Source organism: Capsella rubella, unplaced genomic scaffold, assembly GCF_000375325.1.
Source record: "Capsella rubella cultivar Monte Gargano unplaced genomic scaffold, Caprub1_0 scaffold_6, whole genome shotgun sequence".
Lineage (NCBI taxonomy): Eukaryota > Viridiplantae > Streptophyta > Magnoliopsida > Brassicales > Brassicaceae > Capsella > Capsella rubella.
In genome coordinates this window covers 4,218,326-4,235,134 of record NW_006238918.1, presented here as the reverse complement: position 1 = coordinate 4,235,134, position 16,809 = coordinate 4,218,326, and the positions used below count along the sequence as shown (strand labels likewise).

The following is a 16,809-nucleotide window of genomic DNA, read 5'->3' as shown; positions in this document are numbered from 1 at the left end:
ATATAACATTTACTTAAGTGTATGTTCTTCTCTTTTAAGTACTTCCAAAAACTATATAACCTCAAAGTCATCTCTTTGTAATTTTTTTATGCATTTAATTTGAAAACCCTTTAACAAAAAATAATATATATATATATATATATATATATATATATATATATATATATACACACATATATAAATGAAAACGTAATCACAATTTTAACAAAAATAAGAAGTGTCACGGTTCATTGAGAAAACAAATAAGAGAACGTTTTTGGATACTATTTTTTCAGTTTGATAAAAAAAAAGGAGTATTAATTACAATTAAAATATAGTAAATGAAAAGTAATGATACAAAAAACCCAACAAAAGGCTGAAAATAATTTTGAGGGTATTTAATTACGATTTAAAAAAGAAAGTGATTATCATTTGACAATTTCTTTATTTATTATATGGATGAAACACGAGTTGGGTTGAAAGAAAAAACGAACGAGTTGACAAAACAAATTCATGGGGCGCAAAAAGAAATTTGAAAATTTTAGCTTTTAGCTTTTAAAACCTTTTTTTTTTGTTTTCTTCTTTTCTTACGTCTAAAAAGTCAAAGGAAACTTAAAAAGAGGGAGAAAGACAAAAATGGAAGAACAATGCCTCCACGAAGTCAGATTATGGCTGCCTAATCATTACATTTCATATTTTATTATTCACTCTCTTGATACCTATATGCCCTACCCAAAATCTATTATACACACACATTCACATCATTATATATGTAATTATGGAGTAGATATACAAATATATGATTATTTTGTATGTAATTATGGAGTAGATATATCGCGCACACACTTATACGAATATATGATTCAATATAATTGCAATTTTAATTAATGGTTATCTAATAAAGAACATAATTGAACGTAACCCTGTTTTTGTAACGGGTTTCATACAAAAGAAAAACAAGAAAAAGAACTGAAATTATCATTAAAAAACAGCCTTCAAGAAATTTCAAATACAAATAGTCTTTAGAGCAATCATTTTTGCAGTTCTCTCTATCCGCGCTAATGTGCTATTTAACGATCAAATTACAGTTTTCATCTGTGCTGTATATATCAGCTGTTTTTTTTATATGAATATAAACTATTTTATCAAATATGGAACTTATTATGTAGATTTTTGTATAGTTTAGGAGATATGAGGGGAATAAATATATAATCAGCTTAATCAATGAAAACTTAATAATTTATCAAGATATGGATATAACATATGTTATGTGTATAGAGAGAGAGCTAGGGAGTACAAAGATACGCATTCCCAATTATATTAATTTTCGTATTGATCTCAATCTCATTTTTCTGTCATACTTCAGGGCGTGGGATAATGCAACAAGACTACAAAACTAATTAGTCATTTGACTAAATTTAAACATTTAGTTGACCTGTATACTATAGTTAATTTTATCTGCGTATCAGATTAATCAAGTTTAATATACCTTCTAAAGAAAACATGCTTACAAGTAATACAACCAAACTTTAGTATCTTTAATATTTTCGATTATTTTTTGTTTGTGGTTGATCGTATATATATATATATATATATATATATATATTGATACGCATTTCTAAGTATTATATAAATGCATGGAAGAAATTAAAGGAAACAAGCAACTTCTTCAAAACAAATGACAACACACGTATACATAAGGTTCGAGTTTTAAAATGCGAATATAAAAGTCTCATGCAATTTCGTACGACGTCGGAAAATTCATGTGGATTGCATCGTTTGGTAATTATCAAAAAGAAAACCATTAATAACGTTCCATGCACGTTATAATTACTGAAATAATGAAAGATCCTTTATCATAGAAAAGAAGTCTTGTTTTTGTTTTCGTAATTATTCTTTGGGTAAACAAAAAAATCTAATAATTAAGTCAGGGATCATAAAGTCTTATAGCGTATTATGGTAAGCGAGCGCACAAATGCACAGATATCAATGATTAAAATTTGCACGAGAAGCATCGTACGTAATTCTAGGGATTGAATTCTATTTCTTTCATCACAAAAATTAAATGGAAAGGACACTTTTTGCTTCATGAATTCGACTCGTAAGATTCTAAATAAGTCAGCATGCATATGATATAGAGTTACTTTACTGTATCCATCATTTGAGATAATAACTAGCTCTCTAGAAGAAGCGTGCGATATAGCTAATAGTAACAGTGTATGTGTATATAACTATATACATATATATATGGAATGTTTATGATGTACGTATGTGACATGCATATATAGAATTCGTTTCCATGAACTGAGGTCTTTTATTGATGCGGTATGACGTCACAATCAGTATCTCTCCATGATTTGTGAGGTAGCTAAACTTCAAAGAAATGATTCTTTGTTTTTACCATCTCCTAAATTACAGTAGATCACACATAATTGCATTTAAAGAAATCGGATTGTATTAAACAATGTTGGTGTATATATATAGATTGGTAGGTGGATTGCCATATATATATCTATATAATGTGCATCAAAGAATTAAACTAAAAAGGTGCACTCATCTCTAATGAGAATTGGATCATACTAAGACACTAATTAATGGCTCGACCGTTAATCAATTACCCCTAAACTACAAAAAGAAAAAGAAAAAAGGAGCAAGTAAGACAAAGTGGAAGAAAGGTTGAAAATCAATTTATGGATAATAGGCACATAAAAACAAAGAAAGAACAAAACGGCTTATACCTAGCAACGACATCTACTTGTGACCTAATTAACATGGAGACACTTTTTGTGGCAATTTAGTTCCCATGTTGCTGTCATGTTCCTCAGTACACCAACCCCCATGAATATACCCTCTCCACGTTTGCATCTTTTATTTTCTTTTACTAATATGTTTCTGTTTTGTCGTACTATTTTCATCATCGATCTTTAATGCTTAAAAGGTATTTATGTAACGTTTTAGATTTTTCTTTTTAAAGCTAAGGAGATTGTAGTTACGGCAAGCAACGTGTACATGGAATCTAGAACAATAAAGTTAAAGAAAGGGAAATTGAAAAGAGAGAAAATGGGATGAGATAAGAAAAATTAAAAACCTGGGATTCGTGCTCCAATCGCAACTTATTCACCAAATATTTCATCAACAGTCGAACAGTCATCTTCCCGTCCCTACCAAATCCAGGAACATCAAAATTTATTAGCAATATGCTTTTTATAAAAATTAACGTCCTTTTATGTGTTAGTTCTTATTAATTAGATAGCTGGTTGAATAAATATATAACGGGAATGATATTAATTTTATCCAAAAATTAAAAGTAACGAGAAATGGTGGAATCTTAATAAACGATGAGTACTTACTTGATTCTCAAGTAGCTTTTTGGTATCTGAGGCAAGAATGGTTCTACTGTCCTAAAACGTTCACCAAAGAAAAATAAAAATTAAAAATATGATTGTTGTGAACTACGATATTTCGAGAACCCGTTATGACGATGGTTAGAAAACGAAGATATAAGAATCTTGAAAATCTGATTTATGGAATCTTGAAAATCGTATTACATAAGATAATCTTAACAAGTTAAAATCAAAGCACTTACTGGTTTTGAGAAGCTTGAAGGAGAAACCAAATGCCGGAATGGGGTCGTCTGGGAGGATCAATAACTCGAAAACTGGAGCTTGGACCAGCCACCACATCTGGATTATTATTCCCTATTAACTGCGGCTGGAAACTGGAGCGACCAAAGTAAGGTCCTATCAATGGCATCATCAAAGAAGCAGATGATGCTGACGGTTGTGTTAGGTTTTGTGGGACGAAAGGCGTTCTAAAGGCGGCCGCCCAAGGACCAATCATCTCCTCAGGCCTTGTATGGAACATTAATGGATTAATCATCATCCCAGCTCCGGGTTGATGCTGATGATGAAGGAGAGATGATAATGGAAGACCAACTTCGTCTTCTCTATTTGAACCGCCAGAGAAAAGGTTAAGCTCTAGAAAAGAGTCTCTCCTAGCCGCCTGATCCGTTTGATGTTGTCGCCGATGGTCAAGACTCGGTTTAACGTCGTCCTCGTGGCCTATGCTTAGCCGGAGCCACCCTTGTTGTCTCATCTCATGATCTTCGGCTTCGTTGTTGTTGTTGTTATTAATATTGTTATTGCTATTAATGATGTCGTGGTCGTCGTCCTTGGAGCTTAACCTAGAAGTAGTACTCCTCGGCTCTTCTTGATCGGCCATGAAACTACAATCTCTCCTAAAAACTTGGTAATGGTTATCTTTTGCTTGATGATCGGATCCTAAGCGAATGTCTTTGTTGTTGTCGTCGTCGCCCTCAGAGACGGCAGATAAATGATGAGCCTTTTGTAATAACCTCATAAAAGCAAAACTGTTGGCAAACGCACATGGAAGAAGAAGCGTTGACGAGGAGGAAGAGGACTCAGCAGCAGAAACCATGGCAGAATCCGGTGACCGGAAAAGCCAGAGAAAGCCGGAGAGAAGCGAGAGAAAGCGTTCTTGATGATCTCAACATCAGGGGAGACGGAGGAGAAAAGATAAATTAGGGTTTCTTAGATAGAGACCAGAGATCGAGAACTCGAGGCGTGGTCGGAGACAGGTGAAGTCATGGCGCTAGCCTAGCTAGTTAGATAGAGAGAGGAAAGAGATGTAGATACTAGAGAGAGAGAGAGAGAGAGAGAGTATGTGTTTTAATTTGATGATAGGAGGAGGACAAGGGGAGGAGAGGAGATAGATAATATTTTGCAAATCTTTTACTTTCTATCAATTCTCTTTGTTTGGAATCTTGAGGAAATTAAAATTTTTGGAGAGAAAACACAAGAGAGAGGGAGAGAGGGAGAGAGAGAGATAGAGGTCAATATTGCAATTATACAAAGTAATGGGCACTAAGCTACGCGAAAAGCTTTTTATGCGGTCAATCCAGTACACACATATGTTTTCGTATATATCATTCATACACACACACAAAGGGTTTTTTTTGTTTTTTTCTTGGTCACAACCACATAAATAGGAAGATTCCAGATAGCGAAACTCAGATTAATTTTCGGGATTTCTGAATTGTGAGATTTAAATAATGACAAACTATAAGACTGAATCATTTTTTAAAATTATATATATATATATATATATATATATATTTATTTATTTGGAACTCTTACCAAAAATGTCATTTTCTAAAATATCCCATTTTTGTTAAGATTTTGTAAATTTGCCATTTCTGAACCCTTCAAATTATATTACTTTTTTCTGATGGAAAATTTATAATTGATTAAATTTTATTTTGATGATGGAAAATATCAATTTTATTAAAAATTATACTGTTGGGCGTATGTGGGGATGATGCTATAAAATGACGGGATTGTTTGTGTAGTTGTCTAGTTTGGATTTTATGCCCTTTTTTCGATCAGAAAGCGTGCTAAAGTACGTTGAACATGAAATGTTGAGAAAAACAAAATATGAAACGTCGAGCAGATTTTTATAATTTTAGATAACTACGTACAGACCATCGATCTGTTAAAGATATATCAAATGTGACATTGAAAGCATGTCAATTTTCAAAATCTCTAACCAACCCGCCGGATGACTAGCCACATCTTTCCCAGTCTTTTTTTGGGAGTACCTACGATATAACTAACTTGCCTTGCCCACATCTCCTAAGATTGATCTAACAATGTTATGTTAAGATTGATCTAGAACATCTAGATTGTTCTTTCAAATCGCGCTCCAACTTACTTAAGAGTTATTCTAAGAACATGTTAATATTAAATGTACTAATGTTTCATTTAACTTTTCACCCTGTTCTGTCACAAAGACCAACAAACGACGAACGTACATATATAGTAATTGCTATAGACTTATATATATATCGTGAATCAATCAAGCTGCATGAAGGATTAAAGCAACGATGTTATAAAATCTAATAAAACTAGTAATTTTCCTGCGTCACCAAGGCAACATAAAAAGTTTTGAGTTATTTCCGACATCTGTTCAACGTAAATAAGATATTAATAGTACATGAGACGAAGTTATAGTAGTATATTCCTCAATGTATCTTATCATTACAACTAATATATTTTTCTAGCATAAATCATGAGAGACACTAAGAAATAAAACTTCATGTACGTGGTTCTGCTTTCTGCAAGATAAGTTGAAGAAGAATGAGTTTAAAAAAAAAATACATTATGCGGTACCCTAATGATAAATATTAGATGGGTTATTTGTGAATTAAAGATTGTTTCATGGTCATTTTATCTTGTTCCCTATATTTAAGTGAGGATAATAGTCAATAAGTTGACCGAGTCAAATTATAATATGCATGTTAAGTTTTTATTTTATTTTTAGTCTTGTTTTCTTAAGTTCAACTTTTTGTTTTGTTTTTGCTAATGTGTGTGTTGTCTTTATTTATAGTCTTCAAACAGATAAAGAACTTGCCCTTTTTAAAATATGTTTTTAGTATTTCTGGGATTAAAATTAAAATAAAAGCTGAGGTTATCAGTAAAGCCAGAAAACGAGAAGAGTGGAGTGCGAGGCATGATGACATTAGACCTGTCAAATTTCAATTATTTAGGTATGAAGTGTTTAATAATCCCAAGAATAAGAGTTAATTATTCCTAAATGAAAACTAGGAATATTTTAATTCACTGATTAAAGAATGACGCTGAAGAGGAGTTTTGGCATGCACCGAGAATGATGATGTTTTGGGTTAAAAGCTCATTTCCCGAGATCCATACAGCAAAAACATTCAGACTTGTGATGCTTTGAGAGACATTTGTTTCTCATCGAAGTGTACTTCTCTATTAAGAACCATGTGCTCCCCAACAATCTTAAGCTAGTACGGTTTCTAATAAATTAGAGAAATATAAGGTTGAACTAGTGGCTAGAATTGGCTATGTATTTCAGATATAGTGATCAGTCTCTAAACTATTGAAGCTAATTAAGACACAAGTAAACTGAACAAATTCAGCTCATTCTGAGGAAGATCTCAAGTACTAGAGGACATCTCATCGTTTTTTTATCTATGGCTCTCTGACTGGAAACCAAATTTTGAGGTGGAGATATACAGAAGGACCTGAGGGCTGAGGAGCAAGGTGCTGTGTCTCCAGTATATCTAAGGCTTTGACTCTGGCTTATCAAAACGTGTAATCAAAACAGATGCTCTAAAAACTGAATAGCGGAATAAATGGATGATCCTAAACTTTTAATCTGGGTCTATCTCACTTATATAGGTTTTAATTAAACCTTTTATCAAGCCATCAGTATAACCTCTGTGAATTATGTGTTCACCTTTAAAGATCTCGAAAAAAATCAGCCAGCAAATTAGGTTAAGAATAGTGATTTTGGCGAGTTTAGGGCAGGAGAAGCTGCTCTCCCAAGTAAGAAAATTAGGTTTGAAAATTTGCTTACTACACACTAATAATATAAACGTATGTCGAGACTCATCTCACAGTGATATGGGTGGTAGTAATAGTATGTTATACAGACTTAACAGCCTTTTCCACCTCAATCAATTTTGAATGTTTCCGTTGCCAGCAGGCAAATTCCAGCATTCCTAATAACAATTTTTTTTCTTTTTCTTCAAGTTACTCTTTAGATATCAACCTTAGTGCATGGTCAATAAAGAACAGTGTATTACATCAAGAGGACATGTAAATACATGCATAGAGAGGGAGAGAGTCAGCTTTTGGTGGAAAAGGGCAAGTGAAAAGGTTATGAGGCGTGGCCTCTGGTGACATTGCATGGGGCATGAAATGACTTAGCCTTTGAATCAATCCACAAAAAAAAAGCTGTATCCCTTTTGTCTTTCAAAATTACAAAAAGCTATAAATTTTTATAATATCGTAGTCTTGTTACTACTATAAAGGAACGATACACCAGAAATAGAATTATGTAACATTGTTTGAGCTTGGGTGTGTGCACAAACAATTTACTCTTTCACTTTTGTATGGTTTGTTCAATTTGTAGTCAACGTGACTAATGCCATTTTATTTTCTTGCCTACATAGATGAGAGATATTTCATATTTGTAGTATGGTAGAAAGAATATAATTAGCTATTTCAGCAGACTTTATCATAATCTAGTTGCGTTTTAAGTTCTATATAATATATACATAGCTATTATTAATGTCGCTACCTAAGGGTAAAGACAAAATCTCACATATCACATACAACTAAAGCAAAGATTGATTGGTCTTTTTCTCTTCTTTATATCCAAGATAATTACTGAGAATAGAAATAACAAAAAGAGTTGCCAAGGTGATCGATCGTATATTATGCGCATCGAGGTGCTAATTGACTAAGGGTGGAAGATTGGTTGTGTCTAATGATCATGTTTGAGTTTGGAAGAGTACTCTTAAGAAAGAATATAACATGTTTGAGTTTGGAAGAGTACTCTTCCATTTCATGCTGAGAACTTTCCGGCCCGGTGATCCATTTCTAGAGATGGTGAGTATAGTTCAAAACATAAACTAGATTGGTTTTACCGCTAACATCTTCCTAAATAATCAAAGAAATCGATCATCACTATACACATATGTATTCCAAAGAAACTTGAAGATGGTATTCGCATTGCTTGTATAAATATAGTTCACTTTTGTTATAAAAAAAAAGAGAGAGATATATACATATAGCCGTACAGGTAACAGTATCGGTTGATCATGATACATCTTATGCGAATATTTTGTTGTTTTGTGTATAAATTTGGACATGCATATTGGGGAAGAAAGGTGCCTTTAGGCAGGCTTATCGGGACAAGTAAATTTTAGAGGCATATAGTGAAGTTGAGTGGAAGAAGTTATCATTCCAATGTTGTAAAAGAAACATAACTTTTCTCTCTCTTTCTGCATTGCATGTCCCCTTTATTTACAACCACCTCTTTCTTCTTCACGTCTTAACGAATATTCTTACTACTTTATAAAAATTTAACTGCATAGTCTGCATATATACACCGATTACCGATACATGTGCATACGTACATAGAATATTATCATCTCTTCTCTGTTCTCTCTCTCTCCCTCTCGTTCAATGGTCAAATCAAAAATTTCTGTATCAACAAGTTACTTCTATTTTTGATTCCAAGTATTTTTCATGTTTTCAAGTTGCGGCCCACGCGGGATTCTCTCATCTCTTCTTTCTTTTTTCTTTTTTTTCATTAAAAAGGGAAAAAATATCAATACATAAACTCCACTAAACTAGGTATTCATTCTCTGACATAGATTAAAGTTGATCGCAATATTTTATAGTTTAATTTCTCATGTTATTGTATAATGCTAATTAAATTACATACAACAGACAAATAATGACTGCCAAAGTAAGTGAAGAATAAAATCAAACGCAACAAATATATGTCATATATAAATAATGTGGCTAAGTCATTGTAATTCGTCAAATCATTACAAAATTATATACAGATAAAAGTAAAACCAACAATATGCATATTTTTTTTGTAGTCACTTAATCTCTTCGTTAATACAAAGAACAAACTCATGCGTAGAAATTTATGAAGAAGAGATAACAAAAATAGAAGAGATCATAACCTCGGCTCGAACCATGGGTTGTGACTTCCAAATAGATATATTGCCGTAGCTAGCTTCTGGTGTTGCCTCTGTGGTGTGGCTCCTTTAGCTAACACTAGCTCGCACTGGTGCAACGGTAATTTGTTGAAGATGAGGTTTCATCTAATAGCAACAATGCAACATCGATATCCCACCTTTCTTTTTATAATACTATTTATTTCTTTTGGGAAAACAACATATATACATTTTTGTTCATGTTTAAATTTGGATGGTAACACATATTTGTACATAAATCAGTACATTTGGTCCAATTATTATAATTCATGGTTTGCATATTATTAGATGCCGTCCATTTTCTTTTTAACAAGGACTTACCCTAATCTGTAATATGCCATTTGTATAGTATATAAGTATGTGCTACAGAGAGAATATTTGGAAGACATAAAAAGACAAGAAACGAAGTAAGACAGGGAAAACCATAAGCTAAAATTATAATTCGTCGGGTTGCTGTTTTCGCATGGGAGCCTATAACACAGAGAGAGTGTCCATCCAGAATTTGCAATCATGACCATCGTCTGCCACTTCCATCCTATATATATATATTTTTTTAATGTGCTTCATATATGTATATATCTTGCTTTTATAGTACATGTTATTTTATTTTATTTACTCCAAACAATAATGCTAAAGTTCAGAACCAAACACGATTAATTAGAAGGCCATTGTTGCAAAATCATTAATAACAATAGGATTATCAAACCTAAACCCACTCTAGAGTGTGGAACTACTTGTATATATGCAAAGTGTGCTAATTCATTATCCATAACAGAAAAGCTTCAAATGTACCAAAAAACGGTAGTGCAAACAATCTCTTGTCGTTTTTGGCCCATTCAGTACACCCTACTGCACAAGGTGTAGCCATTCAGAGACATTCATACAAAGGAAAATATAAAATATAAGAGCGAGTAAGAAAAGAGATTGGTGAGAAGCAACTCAAGGAGAAGCTTTAATTATGTTACTTAGGAAATTTGATTTCTTCCCTAGTGAATAGCCTTTCTAAATTTCGTTATTGAGAAAATACATTATTAAAGAGTCAACCATATATAAAGAAATATATAGTTATACGACGAGAAAAATATGTTATCCACATATCTATAATTCATATTCTGTTGAACAGCACCCACATATATGGATATCTGAATATTTATCTCCAAAGGTGTGCGGGGGTATAATTAGCTATTTTCTTTGTTTTTTCTTGCCAAGTTCCTAAAATGAAATCATACCTCGTTTTATCAGCCATTGATTTGATAAATTAAAAAAACAAAAAAAAGTCAAAACAATAGACACTATAAAAATGTAGCATATTAATACGTTAAAAATGGTCTACCTGAATTGAGGCCATCATGTAATGCCGTCCAGTTTGGATTAAAGAACTCACCTTCGAAGGTAGACAACATGAATCTCATGCATCTCCGTGACAGCTATTCAACATATAACGAATTTTTATTTCCTCTTCCAAGAAACATCACAACTAATATTTGCAAAATGTTTGTTTACCTCTCCTCTCTACATAGTGAACTAACAAAGTGCACGGGCCATGAACGGGCAGACAATAAAGACCCAACATCGAACGGCCCATGACCATGAGATCGCATAACAAAAACGACACACAGTTGAGATCTTTGCGAATCAGACGCTTCGCTGTCCATTACAGAGACACTAAACCAAAGCATATCCGCATCTTTCGCACGTGCGAGATCGTAATAGATTCCCCAACAAACAAATAAATAACACAGACCGAGAAATTTTCGCTTAACATTTTAAAAGATTTCAGGTAATCTTTTTTTTTTTCTTTTCTTTTCCTTCCTTTCTTCTCTCGAATTTATAGGGAATTCGAATTTCAGATTCTCTTTACCGCTCATTCTCTTGCATTTTATGGTTATGGAATCTGAATTTTGGTACTTTGAGATTTATGTTTTTCGTTTTCACTCAATTTCGCGTCTCGTGTTTTACAGTTGAATTTAGGGTTTCGGATTTAGACAATAATATTTGCTGATTTGTTTCATTCGATGGTTTGTTCTCCTGTAATATTGCTCTTTTCTTCCAAATGCTAATTTCAAACCTTGCTATGTTCTGAGAGATCTGTGATGATTTTGATTGTCTGTTTTGTTTTTAAAAAACATTCTTAGGTGTATCGCATCTTTCTGGAGGATTTTGCTGCTACCATGAAGTTCTTGGAGTACACTAACCTAGACAGGTTATATAATTGGGTCAAAATTGAGTTGTTGCTTGCTTTTTTTGATTGTTTGTTTGTGAATTATGAGATTCAATTTTTTTTTTCTTTTCTGAATGGGTTGTTTTAAAAATCATTACAATACAGTTTGAATGTTTTTATGGGTCATCTAAATCTTGGGGAAAGAACTATCAAAGGTTGTCTTGAAGCTTATTCATGTAAGCCACCTCTCTGTGCTCGTTCTCGGTCAATTATTCTTCTAGGCTTACCTTACAAGGAAAATAATTTATTTTTGTTTTTTTTGATAGGCAAACATGCAGGAACTGATAAAAGATTGTCTCTTAGTTTGGAGAATGAGGTAATTTTTTATACAATATATGAAGCTATTGTTACATCTGAATAGTCTATGCAATGGAGTTTTATCGAAATTATTGCACTCAAGCATGTGTTTTGGACTTCATCATTGAATGTATAGATTTGCTGCTTGTTGACTTTGTTTTTCTATTATTATTGTTCATGTCCCTTGAACTCAGATGCTCGATTATCTTGGGAAATCTTCTGACACTGACTCTTCTTCTCCTGTTGATCTTTTGTTAAGTAGATCAAGGTAAGAAATCTTCTAGTCACAGAGCCCTTTTTTAATTAATAAGTGATAGATATTTGTCTTATGTCTATATTCTGTTGCTTATCACAGTCGAAAAGCTTTGATCTACTTGGTTCTTACACTCTATCAGATGTATCCAGACTACGATTTCAGGTAATTTTGTGTGTTGTAAAGCTGAAAGGAAAACTTTGTTCGGTTTCTTTTGAAGAGGGGGATTATGGGTAATGTCATTGTCAGCTTCTTGGGCGATATGGCAACCCGCTATATAATCCCCCTTTAATTAAAATTTATGTGTGGGAGTGTTGTCAGAAGGTTTGACCAACGGTTCATTGAACTGTAGGAGTTGAGAGTTCAATTCTCTCCATTTCCCAAAATCTAACTAAACCAGTTGTGTCAAGTGTCAAGTGTCTAATTGAACATGATAACGTGCTGCTATGTTATAACTCTTGTCATTATCGCATTGTTTCTCTATTTTCTTGTTTCCAGCGCTGTCAAAGCACATCAGTTCTTTTCTGAGGAAAGCTGGGACACGTTTAAGCAGATTTTTAACAACTATATGTTTGAAGCTTCTAAGGTATTCCAAGTGTTTACTATTTTCTCTTTGATGGACATTTTTAAAATGGCTTGTTTTTGCGAGGGAGAATCACTTTGACTTTCTTCAATGATCCAAGTCGGTCGAGATTTATGTTCATATGCGTTTATAATATGTGTCCGCATATCTGCTGATAGGAATGGGCTGAGAGGAATGAGGATGGTTCCCTGCTTGATGTTATCTACAAGGCTCTTGATGAGGTAAGTTCCCTGTAATAAGGAACCTTAGAAAGTGGACAAGAGTAATGGAACAGTATTAAATCATACATATGTGAATAATACAGGTCGTAAAACTAGCTGAATGTGAGATATATGTTTACAATCCAAATCCTAATGCTGATCCCTTCCTCGAGGAAGGTGCAATGTGAGTTACAACAACTTTCCTTTTCCTATTCACTTATTCAAAGGTTCCAGCCTGACTGTCATCTATAAGGTTGCTTCCTCATTCTTTTCTTCTTTTGGGTCAAATCCAGATGGTCTTTCTGTTTCTTATTCTACAACCGAAAACTGAAGCGAGTTGCGGGTTTTCGTTTCTGCTGCACAAGGTTAGATGATTGTCATCCTACCAAGTTGCCTTTCTCTTTCACTGTCTTCTTCTTTGAAAGTATTTCCAACTCGGAAACTATTTGTTGCAGTAACCTAGCAAGTGATGCATTTCTCGCTGACAGTCCTCCATATGGAGAAGATGAAGAGATCTTTGACGACATGGATATGTGATCTCTATACCGATATGCTGCGTTGCTATCTGTAGAAAACCTGTATCTATATGTGATCTCTAGTCTCTATGTTTGTATGAGTCTGAGTCAATGGTTAAGCTCCTTGCTTTCCTTTATCTGTGTAGTTGACCTGACTAATACTCTTTACTGTGTCATGTGCAAAAGGTTATCAGTCATTGTCGTAATCCAGTGTACCTAAAAATTCGATCAAAGAGACAAAAATCTCAACATTTTGTACGTCTTTATGTACGTGTCTGCCTACATTCACCAATGGTCACCGCAAGAGCACACTCCAGCATGAAAATGATGGAACCTGTTCATATCTCGGATGACGAGATCTCGCTGCACAATACCTGATATGACTTTCATAGCACTGTGGCAATCCGAACATATCCGTAGATTTTTTATGATCAGTATGCGATTTCTTGATGATGGCATTCGAACAAGCGCATACGCTAAAGCCAACCTTTCACTGTGAACCCACAATCTCTTATCCTTTTCTTCATCGTCCATATCGAGCAGTACCGCATTCCGATCAGGAACATAACCGGCTCGTGTTGCTTTCAAGTTAAGCCATTCAAGCATTCCATTAATGAGCTTCATATCTGGATGATCTGATAATCCAACACTGAAGAAATGCACATCTCCTTGATGTTCTATCCAACTTAAACCAGGTTCCTTCTTTACACCCTTTTCCTTCATACTTTTCCTAATGGAAGCAACGTTTGCCCATTGTTTTACACCTGCGTACATGTTTGATAATAGAACATATGTTGCCTCGTCCTTTGGATTGATCTTTAGTATTTCTTCTGCCGATCTCCTTGCAAACTCTTCATTGCTCTGATTCATCGAGGCGCTTAGCATTGCCCTCCAGATCATAACACTAGGCTCATATGGAATCCCTTCAATCAGCTTCATTGCTCCGTCGAGACGCCCCGATCTTCCCAGTAGCCTGACCATACAAGTGTAATGTTCCAAACATGGTTCAATACCATGATCACGAATCATCGACTCAAAACAAACTTGACCTTGATCTACTAGTCCTGCATTGCTGCATCCAGAAAGAACACCAAGAAATGTTAACCCATTTGGCTTGCAATCACTATCCTTCATAATGTCAAAGATTCTCAATGCCTCTCTACCCAGTCCATGTGTGGAATAGCCAGAGATCAATGTATTCCATGAAGCTACATCTATCGTTTCCATCTCATTGAACACAGATTCTGCGACTTTGATATCACCACATTTTGCATACATGTCTATCAATGAGTTACTCACTGCAACTTTTTCGGCATTATTGGTTTTTATCGACAGTCCATGAACTTGAACACCGAGCTCCATGCTCGCCAAAGAAGCACAAGCACCAAGAGCACTTGAGAAAGTTACTTCAGTTACTGACACCTGATTTCTGAGCGCTTCACGAAACATGCTTAACGCTTTTCCTCCTTCACCTAGATTCTCATACCCGACAATGACTGTGTTCCAGCTTACCTCATTTTTACTAAATAACTCAGCAAATAACTTCACAGCGCTATCCATTTTCTCACATTTTGCATATACATCAATAAGAGCATTTGAGACATAGACATCCAAATCAAAGCCAGCTTTGACCACAAGACCATGGAGTTGCTCACCTAAACCAAAACACTTTCCGATGGCACATCCATTCAAAATACTGCTCAAAGTAAACTCGTTAGGGACAACAAAAGCTTCTCTCATTCGAATAAAAAGATCAACCGCCTCGTTGCAAAAGCCGTTTTGACAAAACCGAGCAATCATAAAACTCCAAGGTATCACATCATTCTTTGGCATCTCATTGAACACTTTGAAAGCAGCAGACATGTCTCCGAGTTGTGTATACAACTGAAGCAAACCAACACCTACACGAGGATCCAACTCATAACAAGTTTTTAGGATTCGTCCATGAACACCCTTGGCGTAATCAAAGGCGCCTAGTCCGATACTCGCCTTAAGCGCCGTATCAAAGGTGTAGTTGTTGGGCATGAAACCAGCCATCCCCATACAAGACAACAATGTAAGAGAATCCTCGAAATACCCGTTCTCCACATAGCATGACACAATTCCTGCCCACACAACAATGTCTTTGCACAAAATGCCCTCAAAAACACATCTTGCACTATCAACAGAACCACAGAGAGAGTAAGCATTAATAAGCGCAGCTCCGACAAAAGCATTGGAATCATAACCAAGCTTAACGATAGGAGGATGCAACCACCAACCAATCCAAGCTTTATCCAACCTGACAAACCACTTCAAGAAGGAGGTGAAGACGTGTGGATTAAGCTCATGACCCTCTCGCTGCAACCTGGAATAAAAACCAACGGGATCTTCACACGCATACCCTTGAATGAGAGTAACATACGAAACATTATTTCTCTCAGGAATTTCATCGAACAGCTGCAACGCATCGGTGTCAAACCCGGCTTTCACATAAGCGTCCAATAGAATATTTGTAGCGAAAAGATCCAAGCAGCTTCCTTTCTTCAAGATGTCGCAATGTATAGCCTTTGCTGAAATAGGATCGTTTCTCTGAATGCAGCGACGGAGCATTGAGCCGTAAGCATGGGAATCTAAGCCTGTGGCTACCGAATCCGACCATTCCAAATCCAATGCCGACTCGGCGGCTTGAACTGAAACCCCACATTGTCGAATGCGATTGCATTGGATCAATCCGCGACTCTCTGCAACATGGATTATTCTACAGAACCTGATCATGCGAATTGCGAGCTGAGGTCCTGAGGAGAGAAGACAAGTGTCTAATTTTCAAAACCGGTTAATCCCAATATGAGATCGACTATTTCAGGACAAAACCAATTTACAAAACGAAGATTGTTTGTGTAAAACATTAACAAGACATGGGCCGGTCCAAGTGACTAATGTGGCCCAAATACCATAACTAATCTAAAACTAGGGTTTCTCCCATTATTTCAACTATAAAATAAAGCTCTGGTTTTCTTTGCCTAACAGCCTCACTTATTCCTCTAGGTATATTTAGTTGTTCTTCTCCATACCTTATATTTTTAGTTTTTCAGTTTCTATGATTTGAAATTCCAAGCTAGTATTGTTGGAATAAGTGTTTTTCGGTTTTGTCTTTTTTTTTCCAATTATTTTTGTTCTTCTTAAAATTGATTGAAGGAATCGGATCAGATGATGAATT

The 16,809-nt window shown here is 34.8% G+C and overlaps 3 protein-coding genes across 4 annotated transcripts in view; 1 reads left to right on the top strand and 2 right to left on the bottom strand.

The window, feature by feature from the left end:
* LOC17884120 overlaps positions 1–4,673 on the bottom strand; it is a 7,729-nt gene extending 3,056 nt beyond the window's left edge. The window contains exons 1-3 of the mRNA XM_006289795.2: positions 3,566–4,673; positions 3,330–3,380; positions 3,068–3,140 (exon numbers count right to left, since the gene is read on the bottom strand). Of these exons, the coding sequence (XP_006289857.2) occupies positions 3,068–3,140; positions 3,330–3,380; positions 3,566–4,416 (975 nt within the window). The 5' untranslated portion in view covers positions 4,417–4,673. The remainder of the gene's footprint in view (positions 1–3,067; positions 3,141–3,329; positions 3,381–3,565) is intronic.
* Positions 4,674–11,341: 6,668 nt separating this feature from the next.
* On the top strand, positions 11,342–13,868 carry LOC17884510 (repressor of RNA polymerase III transcription MAF1 homolog). Of its 2 annotated transcripts, none has more exons than XM_023781328.1 (11): positions 11,342–11,445; positions 11,677–11,744; positions 11,868–11,938; positions 12,029–12,078; positions 12,254–12,327; positions 12,415–12,477; positions 12,811–12,898; positions 13,054–13,116; positions 13,200–13,279; positions 13,389–13,460; positions 13,551–13,868. In XM_023781328.1, exons 2-11 carry the CDS (start codon positions 11,713–11,715, stop codon positions 13,630–13,632), a joined length of 675 nt encoding a protein of 224 aa, XP_023637096.1. In that variant the 5' UTR covers positions 11,342–11,445; positions 11,677–11,712; the 3' UTR covers positions 13,633–13,868. The 2 variants fall into 2 exon arrangements, with proteins under 2 accessions (XP_023637096.1, XP_006288566.1); XM_006288504.2 differs by lacking the exon at positions 11,342–11,445 and adding an exon at positions 11,541–11,559.
* Positions 13,699–16,456, bottom strand: LOC17882667 (putative pentatricopeptide repeat-containing protein At5g13230, mitochondrial). The gene has a single exon (XM_006290055.2). The coding sequence runs from the start codon at positions 16,365–16,367 to the stop codon at positions 13,896–13,898; it is 2,472 nt and encodes an 823-aa protein (XP_006290117.1). The 5' UTR covers positions 16,368–16,456; the 3' UTR covers positions 13,699–13,895.
* Between the last annotated feature and the right edge of the window lie 353 nt (positions 16,457–16,809).

What these genes read in the sequence shown, in the direction of transcription:
- LOC17884510 (XM_006288504.2), top strand. An exon ending in ATATGTTTGAAGCTTCTAAG is followed by an intron (nt 12,899 to 13,053) that starts GTATTCCAAGTG and finishes ATCTGCTGATAG; the next exon opens with GAATGGGCTGAGAGGAATGA. An exon ending in TTTCGTTTCTGCTGCACAAG is followed by an intron (nt 13,461 to 13,550) that starts GTTAGATGATTG and finishes TATTTGTTGCAG; the next exon opens with TAACCTAGCAAGTGATGCAT.
- LOC17882667 (XM_006290055.2), bottom strand. Translation starts at nt 16,367, where the DNA reads ATGATCAGGTTCTGTAGAATAATCCATGTTGCAGAGAGTCGCGGATTG.